Genomic DNA, 15,828 nt, shown 5'->3' on the forward strand with positions numbered 1-15,828 from the left:
AGCAGTCTTCTCTAGCATTATATATTTTGTTGCCCCATTTTGGATAAAGAAGGTTAAAGTGAAAAGATCTTCACTGTGGAATAACGATAACCATCATCCCATTGAGACAGCAGTTCAGAACATGGAACACAGGTGGAAGGCTACAAAGTAAGTGGTATTTTGTGGCGCATGGAAGGATAGTGTTTGTAGCTAGATACATCAGAAAAAATGAAACTATGCAACCACAGTACCCCTACAGACAGTCAGTCTCATCCACTCATAACTGTGTGGATTGTTCATACTTACATACACAGGTAAACTTAAAACTTATCACAAAAATTTATGCCAGATTCACAACAAGTGTGTACACACATTAATTTGTTCTTAACCCTTTTTGTAATGTTAATGAATTTGGATAAATATGCACTTGGTTAGTAATTTGCATAAATCACATCGAGAACATCTCCATATAAAAAAGTTGATTCTTGCATATGTGGTTTCAGTGGTACAAAATTTTGTTGTACATTTAGAATACATTTTTTAATTAAACTTACTGATGAAGCATGATTTATGCACGAAAAGGTGTATACTCTCATTTGCTGTTAGAGGACAGCTTATTAAAGCATCACAGTCAATAACATGCATGAACATCATATAAAAAAGTTGATTCTTGCATATGTGGTTTCAGTGGTACAAAATTTTGTTGTACATTTAGAATAAATTTTTTAATTAAACTTACTGATGAAGCATGATTTATGCACGAAAAGGTGTATACTCTCATTTGCTGTTAGAGGACAGCTTATTAAAGCATCACAGTCAATAACATGCATGTTAGACCCTTTTCCAATATACTACTGAAAAAAGGTGTTCTATTTAATATCAGAACCTCTTCTCAGTGTTATGAACTCATCATTATCCCGAACAGTTAAACTGCCCGCTGTTCTTCAGAAAAATCCTTCAGGTCCCACAAATTCTTTGGTTTTCTGTGTGATGTATAAAGAAAACAAAGAAATATCAAGGAAAATATCACTTATATTGTTATTGTGTATGATTTACAGTAGAGCTATAATACAAAATATCTCGTTATTGTGTGTATTTAGTATATTTAAATTAAATTATTTTAAACTGAACTAGTGACAGTAAGAAAGCGTGTTTTAAATGAGTTTATTATTTAAAAGTCCACAGGATCTAAACTGCCCATAGTTCAAGAAACAGCCAATAATGCCAGGTGCAGCACTGTGTCCGGGAGACCTGATATCAGTGATTTCTCTGAAGAATTTTAGTACGTTACGTGCTGCAACTGTAGTTTCTGGGCCACTTCGGACCACCCATTCTGCTCAGCACAGCCTCCAGCACTCGCCGAACGTAACCCACGTAAAATGACTTACACACGCGCATCGCGCATGCGTCCTAGCTAAATGCTAATGCTAGCACACACTGGTTTGTAGCGGCCCTGGATAGCAACAAACAACAAAATCCAATAGCTTTAACTCCGAATTTACTCTTTAATGTGAACTTTTACTTTACACTATACTGCGCTACGGCGGTCAGATAAACGTGCTGTATGTAGTTAATGTTTGATTACTAAGTGAAAGAGATTAGATTATTTTGGCGCTCGGGCGGACCTGTGCTAGTTTAGCTAATGATTCTTACTTTTCAGAAAGTTAACATATAAACGTGTGATAATATGTGGAATATTAAGCGATGAAAAAAAATACATATCCTGACTGATTAAAAGCTTGTCGTAAGTATTTTTACCCTCATCTATTTAACAGAATATGTTTTTCCAGCTAAATTCATCCTATCAACGTTATATGTTAGCTGGGTTACGTTAATCCAGTTGAATTTAAGAGTAAATCAGCTGTGTGAAATAAACAACAAAAAAGTGCCAGCACAAACGTTATTTGTTACTTTATTTGGTTTATTATGATTTGATTAGGTAATAATAATTTGGGTTTGTTCTGTTCTGTTTTCACGTTGCGTCTTGTCATTTGATGAATGTTTAGATATGTCGTGTTGAGTTAAATGTACTCAACAGAAACCATCCCGGGTTAGGTAAACAGTATACTTTTCCCACTGTTATTAATATAAAAATATATTTGTCCGCCTAGTAAAAGTTAAGTGTTGCGACCAACATGTCAAACACAAACAGGACAATATGTCATACACAGAGGACCCCTGTGGCCCCTCATTCCTGTGTGTCAGGGTCAATTAAATATCAGATAATTCGATTTTTATGACAAGGCAAGAAAAAAAAAAGTTCAGGTTGCAAAATATCATTTGGTGTGACTCCCAAAAACTTTGTTTATTAATTAAATATAAAAAAATATGCTTAAAAACGTTTGTTTGTAAATAATGATTAATGCGCTTGCACTCACATGTGTAAAGTTTAAGGCAAATATGTTATTTATACCAAATGAATCATTAAATGAAAACTTTTCTTGAAAACTCATATAAAACTGACATGAATAGTTTATGCATTTGGTTATCTGAAGTGACTTACTTTGAAGTTGCTTTCAAGATTATACATTCGATTAGTTCGTAAGTTGACTGGGAATCAAACCCATGACTGTGGCATTGCATGCGCTGCTGTTTGAGTTACAGGAATGCAGTCATACTATACATAAAACTATTTCCTTTTCTATATGGGGGTGTGGATAAGTGAATTGACTGTTAAATAGGTAATGTCATTTTATTTTTAGTATACAATGTGGTCAGACTCTGTTAAAATGAAAATACACACCAGTTTCTACCATTCATTTTTAAATCTTTCTAAAATGACAGTAGTCTGTTCACTCAAAAATATATATAGCATTGCAATTGTGAAGATTAATCTGTAAGAACAAGGCAGTAATCTAAATTACAGTGCCATATTTTCCACACATTATAAAAGTTTGAGATGATTTCCGAAGCTGTTTTTTAACAAAGATTTTTATTTTTCTATATATATGTTTTCATATCAGTTGTCATCATGGAATGCATGAGTGTGAGAACAAGATTGCTTTATGAAAATATTCCAGAAATGTTTCATTTTCCAAACCATTAAGATTACTCACCTCTTCCTTGGGATGAGGGATGTTTGTAGGCATCATGTACAGGTGTCCTCTGAAGCACCACCTCATTTATTTCCTTCAAAATGTCTTATATTTTGGAGATGCTGGTTAGACGTAGTATGTGTTGATGATCAGGTCATGTGTTTTAGGGGTCCATGTTTTAAAGCGTGCCGCACCGAATTCCAACATTCTTAAGTTGATAGTTGGAAGCATTTGGATTTAAAATGTTGGAAAACATCACACTGCTCCAACAAACACCAACACACTGACCAAGAAACCCAACAGAAACCAGTGCTATTCATATGAAAATTTTCTTATGTTTTTTGATGTACACCTGAACAGCGCAGTCATGTTGCACCCTCCGTTATTATGAATTCACATTTCCTCTAGCCAGATGCATATTTGTTAATGCATTAACAGGCACTATGGATAGCAGTCTTCTCTAGCATTATATATTTTGTTGCCCCATTTTGGATAAAGAAGGTTAAAGTGAAAAGATCTTCACTGTGGAATAACGATAACCATCATCCCATTGAGACAGCAGTTCAGAACATGGAACACAGGTGGAAGACTACAAAGTAAGTGGTATTTTGTGGCGCATGGAAGGATAGTGTTTGTAGCTAGATACATCAGAAAAAATGAAACTATGCAACCACAGTACCCCTACAGACAGTCAGTCTCATCCACTCATAACTGTGTGGATTGTTCATACTTACATACACAGGTAAACTTAAAACTTATCACAAAAATTTATGCCAGATTCACAACAAGTGTGTACACACATTAATTTGTTCTTAACCCTTTTTGTAATGTTAATGAATTTGGATAAATATGCACTTGGTTAGTAATTTGCATAAATCACATCGAGAACATCATATAAAAAAGTTGATTCTTGCATATGTGGTTTCAGTGGTACAAAATTTTGTTGTACATTTAGAATACATTTTTTAATTAAACTTACTGATGAAGCATGATTTATGCACGAAAAGGTGTATACTCTCATTTGCTGTTAGAGGACAGCTTATTAAAGCATCACAGTCAATAACATGCATGTTAGACCCTTTTCCAATATACTACTGAAAAAAGGTGTTCTATTTAATATCAGAACCTCTTCTCAGTGTTATGAACTCATCATTATCCCGAACAGTTAAACTGCCCGCTGTTCTTCAGAAAAATCCTTCAGGTCCCACAAATTCTTTGGTTTTCTGTGTGATGTATAAAGAAAACAAAGAAATATCAAGGAAAATATCACTTATATTTTTATTGTGTATGATTTACAGTAGAGCTATAATACAAAATATCTCGTTATTGTATGTATTTAGTATATTTAAATTAAATTATTTTAAACTGAACTAGTGACAGTAAGAAAGCGTGTTTTAAATGAGTTTATTATTTAAAAGTCCACAGGATCTAAACTGCCCATAGTTCAAGAAACAGCCAATAATGCCAGGTGCAGCACTGTGTCCGGGAGACCTGATATCAGTGATTTCTCTGAAGAATTTTAGTACGTTACGTGCTGCAACTGTAGTTTCTGGGCCACTTCGGACCACCCATTCTGCTCAGCACAGCCTCCAGCACTCGCCGAACGTAACCCACGTAAAATGACTTACACACGCGCATGCGCAGGGTTTCCTAGCTAAATGCTAATGCTAGCACACACTGGTTTGTAGCGGCCCTGGATAGCAACAAAATAAACTAGCCAATAGCTTTAACTCCGAATTTACTCTTTAATGTGAACTTTTACTTTACACTATACTGCGCTACGGCGGTCAGATAAACGTGCTGTATGTAGTTAATGTTTGATTACTAAGTGAAAGAGATTAGATTATTTTGGCGCTCGGGCGGACCTGTGCTAGTTTAGCTAATGATTCTTACTTTTCAGAAAGTTAACATATAAACGTGTGATAATATGTGGAATATTAAGCGATGAAAAAAAATACATATCCTGACTGATTAAAAGCTTGTCGTAAGTATTTTTACCCTCATCTATTTAACAGAATATGTTTTTCCAGCTAAATTCATCCTATCAACGTTATATGTTAGCTGGGTTACGTTAATCCAGTTGAATTTAAGAGTAAATCAGCTGTGTGAAATAAACAACAAAAAAGTGCCAGCACAAACGTTATTTGTTACTTTATTTGGTTTATTATGATTTGATTAGGTAATAATAATTTGGGTTTGTTCTGTTCTGTTTTCACGTTGCGTCTTGTCATTTGATGAATGTTTAGATATGTCGTGTTGAGTTAAATGTACTCAACAGAAACCATCCCGGGTTAGGTAAACAGTATACTTTTCCCACTGTTATTAATATAAAAATATATTTGTCCGCCTAGTAAAAGTTAAGTGTTGCGACCAACATGTCAAACACAAACAGGACAATATGTCATACACAGAGGACCCCTGTGGCCCCTCATTCCTGTGTGTCAGGGTCAATTAAATATCAGATAATTCGATTTTTATGACAAGGCAAGAAAAAAAAAAGTTCAGGTTGCAAAATATCATTTGGTGTGACTCCCAAAAACTTTGTTTATTAATTAAATATAAAAAAATATGCTTAAAAACGTTTGTTTGTAAATAATGATTAATGCGCTTGCACTCACATGTGTAAAGTTTAAGGCAAATATGTTATTTATACCAAATGAATCATTAAATGAAAACTTTTCTTGAAAACTCATATAAAACTGACATGAATAGTTTATGCATTTGGTTATCTGAAGTGACTTACTTTGAAGTTGCTTTCAAGATTATACATTCGATTAGTTCGTAAGTTGACTGGGAATCAAACCCATGACTGTGGCATTGCATGCGCTGCTGTTTGAGTTACAGGAATGCAGTCATACTATACATAAAACTATTTCCTTTTCTATATGGGGGTGTGGATAAGTGAATTGACTGTTAAATAGGTAATGTCATTTTATTTTTAGTATACAATGTGGTCAGACTCTGTTAAAATGAAAATACACACCAGTTTCTACCATTCATTTTTAAATCTTTCTAAAATGACAGTAGTCTGTTCACTCAAAAATATATATAGCATTGCAATTGTGAAGATTAATCTGTAAGAACAAGGCAGTAATCTAAATTACAGTGCCATATTTTCCACACATTATAAAAGTTTGAGATGATTTCCGAAGCTGTTTTTTAACAAAGATTTTTATTTTTCTATATATATGTTTTCATATCAGTTGTCATCATGGAATGCATGAGTGTGAGAACAAGATTGCTTTATGAAAATATTCCAGAAATGTTTCATTTTCCAAACCATTAAGATTACTCACCTCTTCCTTGGGATGAGGGATGTTTGTAGGCATCATGTACAGGTGTCCTCTGAAGCACCACCTCATTTATTTCCTTCAAAATGTCTTATATTTTGGAGATGCTGGTTAGACGTAGTATGTGTTGATGATCAGGTCATGTGTTTTAGGGGTCCATGTTTTAAAGCGTGCCGCACCGAATTCCAACATTCTTAAGTTGATAGTTGGAAGCATTTGGATTTAAAATGTTGGAAAACATCACACTGCTCCAACAAACACCAACACACTGACCAAGAAACCCAACAGAAACCAGTGCTATTCATATGAAAATTTTCTTATGTTTTTTTCCCCCCCAACATTATAGGATTGCTTCATACTATCACATCTGTAGGCCCTTTCTACATGTAGAGAATGACTGTTTGCTTTGGGCTGGGGAATGAACCAGGAACCCTGGTGGCTGGATCTGGGTAAGAACTGTCATTTCACTTTTTAAAGGCGTCATGTTGCCCATTTTCTGACTTGTTTTTGGCCTTCTGTTTTAGACATTTCTTTTTAGGATCATATCTCCTCTTTCAGACTTCAGTGCTAACGCCCACTGCTATGCTTGCGTAACAGAATAGGAAATATCAAACAAGCTATAACAGATAAAGCATTGGAATTAACATGGTTACTCATCCTTGTGTGATGCAACATTACTGTCTGGTCTAATAGAGCACTAGGGTTGCAACAGGAATGAAATTTTCACAGTACAGTAACTGCCTCAGAAAATATAATGGTTTTACGGTGTTACACTATTATTATCAATCACAATGACCATTAAAGAATTTAAAACATTTTTTTTTGGTGCTTTATTATAATTGAAACTATTTTTACTAGATGCATATGTAAAAAAAATAAATAAATAAGAAGGCTGTACAAGCTCCACACATGCCAGTAACTTGAAATTTATTGTCCATAAATATTTTTTTGCTAGCTATGAAAGTGTATTTGCATTATTTCATTAGACAGCAGGCTGTTACTACTACTTTTTGAAGCATAGTAATATTAATAATTATTTTATTTTACACAGAATTTACTAATGCTTATGGCCATTAAAATTTTTGTGCTTTGAAACGTTAAACCATAAAGTGTTTATTTTGGCAGAAAACCGCAGGGTTATCTTAAAATTTCTCTTTTGTTTACAGATATAGATTATAAACAATTTCCTTCATAAATTGGGCAAAAAGGATGGAGCGTGTTTTGCATTTTTAAATGCGTGTTGTAAGCGACCCAAACGTACAGCTCTTGAAGAGTTGGGAGTTCATGTGGAGAAGCATTTACTGTGAACAGAGTGTTGCGAATCAGCTCATGGGGAAATATGAATAATTAATCATAACTAGTTATAATTAATTATAAATATTTAGATCCGCTGTAGATATTTACGTAATAGACTCATAAACCCAGGGTTAGACTGTTAGCTAAACTAGTAGGGACACACCAACTACCTCATCAAAAGAAAAAGAAAAAGAAACAGTGAGAATTGTTCCTAGTTCTATCTTGGCCTACATTGTGTTGAACAGTAGCTGCCCTTCAATGTATTAGGCCTGGCACTGAGGAGTGAGGAGAAGTAGAGAGGAAACAGGGATTAGGCTACTAATAACCTGTATAACTAAACATGGTAGGGTTACATATATGTAAGATGACAGGAATGAGTGTTTCCATCATAAGCCTGCATAAAACAGTATAAAATCTCAAAGACAAAATACACAATGACCTGAAGGATATGTGTGTTCATTCAAAGAAAGGTTTTCCTATGGATTAATTAGAAAAGAGTCCATTTCTACTGTGCACTGTGTCTCTTCCTATGGAACATGCAGTGAGAGGGGGAGGACTCTCAACATGCCATTAGGTCGTAAAATCTATCTGGTGTCAGGGTTGCCATGGTAACCAGGGTCCTGGGCCTCGTTCACAGACAACTTGGGGTGTTACGCATTTCGGGGGGAAGGGTCCATAGGTCCTCATATGGCTTGTTAACTGAGGGGTGTTACAGAGTATTTGTTAAATATAGCTAACAAAATATATATTGTGTGTTTGATTGGTCCAGACGCTACAAGAGACACTGAAAACACTGGATCATAGTACCGTACTTAAGCAAATGTACATGACGATAATGGTTAATATTCATACCATGGTCATACCAATCCTAGTTGTCACAGCAGAATCTTTTAATGAGTATCTCTTTATAGTACAATTATCTCGTTGATGTCAAAATATCAAGTAAATGTATGAAAATAGAAAATAAGGACCTCTAAAGAAGATCCCTCTTGACAATGTCTCTTAAAGGTCATTTAAAATAAACATAATTTAGCCTTTTCATGATATGGCATGGTTAGTTAAGCTGTAGAATAGAATGTGGTGTACAACCCTTTAAAAACAGAATGTAATATTTCTAAAATGAGATCATATTAATTGAGACTATGCTGTCAAATGCTTTCTGGGATGAAAATGCACCTCCTTTATTTGAAATACATTTAAAATTATACATTTGCTCACTACTTCTGTCATTTTCTGTTTCCTACAGTGAACTACATTCTGATAGACTTCATCACGCAGTGAATGCAGCGAATGTCAGCTCACACATTGTTAAAGCAGCAGAATTTGAATTGTGCTTCAGGCCAGCTGAACAATGTTGAATTTTGTCTTTGTGCCCTAGGTATCAAATGGTCTGAAGAAGCCATGGGAAGCTGTTTTAGCTGTCCAGATAAAGAATCGATCCCTGACAATCACCAGAGTAAATTTAAGGTCAGTATTTTCAGCATAGCATGTATTAGATTGTGATGATCTTGTTTGTGGCGGGTGGTCTTTGTTTGTTGTGTTCATTTGCTTTGTATTGAGTGAGGTTTGGATTGGTTTGATGTGTTCAGGTGGTGAATGTGGATGATGACGGAAATGAGCTGGGAGCAGGTATCATGGAGCTGACGGAGGACGAGCTGGTCCTGCGCACGCGGAAATGTGATGCTGTCAAGTGGCCTTACCTGTGCCTGCGTCGCTATGGCTACGATTCAAATCTCTTCTCATTTGAGAGTGGCCGTCGCTGCCAGACAGGGCAAGGTAAAGTTAACATCTCCATCCCATACACTTTCGCACATCATACTTGAATGTGCATAATTACAAGTTTATAAGAAATGCATTTTGTGAGACTTGGGAAAAATCGGTACAGACATTTACAGTTGTCAGAAATTCAGCAATTTGAAGGCTTCCCAAATAAGGTCTGATCACCAGCTCTTTGAACAGTTATTAATGTACAACTGTTAACATTTGAACCCATGCTTTCAAAAGGATGAGCTCGAGAGCGTTTGCATGCTTAAACAGGTAAGTCCGGCTTGATGTGCTCCAAACAATTAGCTCCAACACTGCAGCGCCTTGCAGGATTAGCAAACGTTTGCTTCCCTGATAAGAATCTGAATTATGCTACATGTTTTTGTGTTGTGTGTTTGTTTATCCATCATTAGGTGTATTAACTAGAATTTTGTTTTACATCTATTTGTTTTTATTATTCTTTGCCACCATTTGCAATAGTTAGTGTCCACTTTTGGTCATTTCATCTATTAGAGCAGAGCAGCAAGTGTTTTTTTAACTGTTTGTGTTGACGTTCTGCAGGGATATTTGCCTTCAAGTGTTCACGTGCCGAGGAGATCTTCAACATGCTGCAGGACATCATGCATAATAACAGCATCAGCGTAGTGGAGGAGCCGGTGTTTGAGCCCACCCTCGCACAAGCTGAAGCAGAGCTTCCCCTCACACCGCACACACCAACCAGTACGTCTGCACTTCATTCATACATCAAGCTTTGATAAGAGCTGTGAACAGAAACATGTGAATGAGTGCAGCTCCACCAAATGAATACAGATAGCATCTTTTCACAGTATTGCCAAGATATTGAAAAGTAGCAATGTTTTTTTTTTTTACCTTTTTAGTTTTTTTTAGCTGACCTTTTCTGTAACTTACTAGGTGTCTAATATCTTGTATCTCATGAAACATCTGTAGATAATATTTCCCACTCCAAAAATATAAAGAAAATAGTACATTTTATTTCTCTTAAAGTAAATGAAGACCTATTTTTTGCATTGCGACATTCCAGTTCTCTGTAAATGTAAAAATCTAGTTATTACAGCAACATGCAAAAAAAAAAAAAAAACTGTCTCAATTGTAAAGTATACAATTATATTTTTTTTGCATTGTCTTTCATTTATAGCAGGGGTGGACTGGGGCCAAAAAGTGGCCCTGGACTTTTTGGCACAGAGCGGCCCACCAAACCCAGTCCGCACCACACCACACCACACCATAAATGACTGGCATTCTTTACATTATAACTTGTCTTTCCTGGTGTATATGGCAAATAATAAATAATTTTTAAGACTTTTTACGAGGGACAGTTTAATATCACTAAAGTTAAATACCTATATTCTCAGTCCATATGACACAATGCTCTGGTATCATCTAGAAGACTTGAATAGTGCAGAATGCGGACTGTTTTTATGGTGCCTTTCTATTGGTCATATACAGTATCTGTCCTTTTGCAGGAGCTTGACATCTATCATTTTAAGAAATAGAACTCCAATTGTTGAGTATACAAATAATATTGATGATGAAAAATACAGTAAACAGTACTGTGAAATATATAATGTTACAATTTAAAATAGCTGTCTTCCATGCAAATATATAGTAAAATGTATTTTATTCCTGTGATCAAAGCTGAATCTTCAGCATCATTACTCCAGTCTTCAGTGTCACATGATCCTTCAGAAATCATTCTAATATGCTGATTTGCTGCTCAAGAAACATTTCTGATTATTATGAATGTTGAAAACTGTTGTGCTGCTTCATATTTTTGTGGAAATTGTGATACCATTCAGTCTTGGGTAAGATTAAAACAATATAAATTAATATTTTTCTTCAACAAGGTTGAATTAAATTGATTTAAGTGTCAGTAAAGATATTTAAAATCATTACAAAGTACTTATATTTCAAATAAATGCTGTTCTTTAGCTGAGAACCATTATACCAATAATAAAAACCATTATTAAAAACTGATCAAAAATAATAACTGATAATAATTAGGCAGCAAATTAAGCAGCATTAAAATGATTTCTGAAGGGACACTGAAGACTGGAGTAATGATGCTGAAAATTCAGCTTTGATCACAGGAATAAATTATATTTTAAAATATCCTAAATAGAAAACCACTACAACCCTCAACGGACACCTTGGCAATTGAATCGATTTCATAATATTATTGTTACTGTATTTTTGATCAAATAAATTCAGTCTTCTTTCAAATAAATAAATAAGCCTTAATTATTTCAAACTTTTAACAGCCAGTGTGTATATAAAATAATGCATGTGAATTAATAAGCAAATTGTATTTTTATTTGGCCTATAATATAAATCACTTTCATATGCACAGCACTCGAAAGCAACAGTCTTTACACTTACAATGTTTCAGAGCAAGATTGAGAATTATTTTTATAGATTTTTAAACATTTTCTTAGACACCTGAAATCACGGAAGAAAGCCTATACAGAGATACATTAACTGCAGATGAATAACGTAAATGGCATTAAAATCTAAGAAATTTGAAAAGGCCAGTAGTAGTTTGCATTCCTGAAAATGAATGTCATTTAACTTTTTTTTTTTTAATCGTAACGGTTGGCAAATATTGCTGAATTGTCTCGTCATGTTTAGCTGCTTACAACTTACCTCAGCTCGCATTCAAGTCACGCGCAGCTCAGCGTCTGTGAACAGTAAATCCCGCCTTCTACACTTTGATTGGCTATTTCAAACATTTTGACATTGACGAGCGCTGAGCCGCTGCACTGAGCCAGAACACGCTAAATTAATTAGAATTTTTGAATCAAGTGGCCTGCCATTCGTCTGGGCCGATGGAAGTATATACGTACATTTACTACAATTAATTTTTTATATATATTTATGCAAAGGGCCGGCCTACATTGTACAGCGGCCCACCGGGAAAACTCCAGATGCTCCAGATGGCCAGTCCGCCTCTGATTTATAGTTATTTAAATGCATAATCGTTGTAAAACAGTAATGAGAATCTTTATTCTTTGCTTTAGCTCCTGGAAACCTCCTCCCTGCTTTACCAAATGGCAGCTTGCGGTATCCCTCGTTGGGGGATGCGTCCTCTCACCCCTCTAGTCGGCATCCATCTGTTGGGAGCACGTGCCTTCCATCATTGGGCGAGGAGTCCACACACCCACTCCTAGCAGTGGAAGAGGCTGTGATGGTAAGTGAAAATGCAATCAGTCTCAAACCCCATTCACAATGATGGTGATTAAGGTGGTTTTCACACATTTCTGCAGAGTACAAATGTTCCCAGCACCTCGCTCAGCGATGGTCTGGTTTCAGACTCAAGTCCTGAATCCTTGTGCATTTTCATTCATTTCTCGCATTCACATGAATCTCACAGTTCCAGTGCAATCAGACTCAGACCACCTCCTACCAGTAGTTCGGTAATGTGGTACGCTCCCCCATTTTCATGTGTTTCTGATTAAACTGTTAGTGTGAAAGCTGGCCATCACAAGCTGTTGGTTATCATTATTGTTCCTGAAATTCTATGCAGGGGCATTCCTAAAAATATGTCATGTCACAATTTAAGTGTAATAGTCGCTAAAGCATGTCTTATGTCTCCTCAGGGGCACACATATGTGAACACCACTGGTCTGCTGGAGCAGCACAGCCCAAATGTTTTAGAGGTTCCTGCAGAACTGAATGTCTCATTAGCGGATGGAGATGAAGCCATCCCTCAAGAAGCCCCTGATCCTGGCCCTCGAGTGCAGCTGGAGCCTGAAGGTGCTCGCTTTGTGTTGGGCCCAACTCCTGTGCAGAGACAGAGGCAGAGAGAGGCGAATTTGTCAGGACAGCAGTGCGCTGGGGCAGAGGGAGGGGCGAGTAGCTCAGCCCAGAACTCAAATGGAAGTGTTATTTCTCACCCTAAAAACACAAGTGGCACAGATGCGATTGACAGCAGTAGATCCGAGGAAACCTCTCCTGGAGTCTCAATCATTCCGGAGAACTTCAACGGTTCGCTCTCGGCTCTCTCTCGGCGCCGGGCTCGGCCGCTTCCTCTCACTCCTGATGCCAACGTCAACAACTCAGCCCAGCGAAGAACGGCTTTGCTGGACTACGAGAACCTCCCTGCCCTGCCTCCTCTGCGAGAGCACCCGAAGGGCGGCTCCGAAGATGAGGACGGGGAAGAGGTTGTGGAGCTTCAGTCGCAGCCCATCAACGGTTTCCACAACCATCGGCAGTACAGCCCTGACCCCACTCACTACTACATCAACACCGAGAACGTGACCGCCCCCCTCAGCGCTAACAAGCTGGAGTCGGCCCGCTGGCGGGACCGCTCCGCACCGACCTTCTTTAACTTCGATTTCCGCCGCCCCTGTTTTGAGTCTCACAGACTGAACTACATTGAAGTGGAGACAGAGACGGAGAACTCTAGCAACCCTCAGACCCCAAAGACACCCACTTCACCGCTTCCCCAGACGCCCACCCGCAGGACAGAGCTGTATGCGGTCATCGACGTGGAGCGCACGGCTGCCATGTCCAGCCTGCAGAAAGCACTGCCCCGTTACGATGGTACCTCCAGGAAAACCCGCCATAACAGTGTTGACCTGCCCATGTGACCTGTCACTGGTACTGCCTGAAGACACTCCTAAAACATTACAAACTCATTCCAAAGGCAGGTGGACTTAATATCACAGAAGTGGTTTTGTTTGTAACACTTGTAGGGATTTCATGTAGTTAAAAGAGTGTCGCTCTGTCTCATGTTGGCTTGAGAAGATTAACAGAGGAGCTCGCCATATACCTTCATTTTATTCCTATGGTAATATACTACTACTTTTCTTACACTCATTTTTCAGTGCCTGTTTATTTTTGTTTTATTATGTTAATAAGATTGGACAACATTCCACAGGTCCATTCCGTACGGTACAAATCAGTATTACTGATCACATGTTTGTTTGTTTTTTTGCCTTTATTTACCCTTTATCAAGTGACTAAGTTGTTTTAAAACCTGTATCTAAAGATAACTTCACACACTACATTTTGAATTTTTGGCTTCATATAGTAGATTTCAATACGTGGCACAATAAAAGTCTATTTTGTTTCATTGAGGTTTTTAGTTCTAAAAATGTGCACCATTGTACTTGCACTATGACTCCTTAGCACCTGCCATAAACATGCTTTTCATATCCTGATATTAACTGGATTGCATTTCCATCTTGTGTCCGATGTCTCTAATGTCATCAGATGGAGATCCTATAACAGTTTCCACAAAAATGGAAAACGCTACTTGCATGTTATATTAGAAGTTCTGTTAATCAAAAGAAGTGTACTTTCATCAAATGTTATGCTGACAGGAAAGATCTGAATGGTTTCTGTGACTATGAGAGATAACAAGTGCATCTTCAACAGAAACAGACTCCGCTGGGGGAGTTCTTATGTAGATTTTGAGTTTTTCGGCCTTATTGAGTGTGACAGATTGCATGATTGCAGTTAATCTAGACCATTTTTTTTTCTAGTAGTAGCATTTTGTAACTGATATGGAATCGTACAGGTAGCCAACATGATGATAAAATTGGCTCAATAAGATTAGAGTTTCTGGGCCACTTTGTGCTGCATTTTAAACCAACTTTAAAAGTTGTAGGGGTGCTTTTTCCCCCTACAAGTTTTAAAGCTCCTGCAAAAATATAGTGTGATGGATAATTATTATTAATTTACCATTTACTGGTAAGTACATCTGCCAAAATGCTTAATGGTTTTTGAATTGATTTATAAGAAAGCAATGTTAAGCAAGATTTTATGTATTTTGCTTATTGTTGCCCATGCAAGTGAAAATTATTCACTAGTTCAGCACTGAATATAAAAATATTTTACATTTTTGTGAGCAGCAGTGGCAAGCGCTTTGGTTATAACCAATCATCAAATTATTAAAATCACAGGACATTTAATTTATCTCAAATTAAAGGGCTGGAAACATGATAATTTTAATGTCATAGAACTTCAAATCTAATACAGAAATAAAATGCAGAGCAAGCACGAGTTGGGTTGCCAGATAAAAATAAATACAAAATGTCATAGTTGATGAAATTATCTGTGATAAAACATCTCTGATTGCAACCTAGTTCACTAAGATGAGGGGAATGAGACTTTGGGTGCTTCTCATTTCTTATTTGAGCATCCTCGTTTCCTTTCCTTGCTTCCTTTACTGCCTCCCTGTTTTCTCTGGTCTTGCAGATAAGGTGTTGGAGACGAGTATGTTATCATTAGTCAGTCATTCAGGTAGTTTACATGAACAAAACTCAAATTTCAAAGGATTGGGTGCTGCGTCCACGCATTCTGAGAATGTACAGGGGACTGGAGAGAAAGGAAGGGAATGGCTTTAAACTGATAAACCATCCCTACGAATGTGAATCATGCCTGTAATGAGCAGTGTTGGGGAAAGTTACTTTTAAAAGTAATGCATTACAATTTTGCATTAC

The 15,828-nt window shown here is 36.9% G+C and overlaps 1 protein-coding gene across 2 annotated transcripts; it reads left to right on the forward strand.

The window, feature by feature from the left end:
- The first annotated feature begins 1,473 nt into the window (after window positions 1-1,473).
- Window positions 1,474-14,376, forward strand: LOC107695957 (fibroblast growth factor receptor substrate 2-like). 2 transcript variants are annotated; one of them, XM_016496080.1, is made up of 7 exons: window positions 1,474-1,723; window positions 6,651-6,753; window positions 8,979-9,067; window positions 9,190-9,376; window positions 9,926-10,084; window positions 12,400-12,569; window positions 12,979-14,376. In XM_016496080.1, the coding sequence occupies exons 2-7, from the start codon at window positions 6,723-6,725 to the stop codon at window positions 13,969-13,971; spliced, it is 1,629 nt and encodes a 542-aa protein (XP_016351566.1). In that variant the 5' UTR covers window positions 1,474-1,723; window positions 6,651-6,722; the 3' UTR covers window positions 13,972-14,376. The 2 variants fall into 2 exon arrangements, with proteins under 2 accessions (XP_016351566.1, XP_016351565.1); XM_016496079.1 differs by lacking the exon at window positions 1,474-1,723 and adding an exon at window positions 4,669-4,998.
- The last annotated feature ends 1,452 nt before the right edge of the window (window positions 14,377-15,828 follow it).

Source organism: Sinocyclocheilus anshuiensis, unplaced genomic scaffold, assembly GCF_001515605.1.
Source record: "Sinocyclocheilus anshuiensis isolate Anshui unplaced genomic scaffold, SAMN03320099.WGS_v1.1 scaffold626, whole genome shotgun sequence".
NCBI lineage: Eukaryota > Metazoa > Chordata > Actinopteri > Cypriniformes > Cyprinidae > Sinocyclocheilus > Sinocyclocheilus anshuiensis.

What these genes read in the sequence shown, in the direction of transcription:
- LOC107695957 (XM_016496080.1), top strand. Translation starts at nt 6,723, where the DNA reads ATGAACCAGGAACCCTGGTGGCTGGATCTGG. An exon ending in ACCCTGGTGGCTGGATCTGG is followed by an intron (nt 6,754 to 8,978) that starts GTAAGAACTGTC and finishes TTTGTGCCCTAG; the next exon opens with GTATCAAATGGTCTGAAGAA. An exon ending in TCGCTGCCAGACAGGGCAAG is followed by an intron (nt 9,377 to 9,925) that starts GTAAAGTTAACA and finishes GACGTTCTGCAG; the next exon opens with GGATATTTGCCTTCAAGTGT.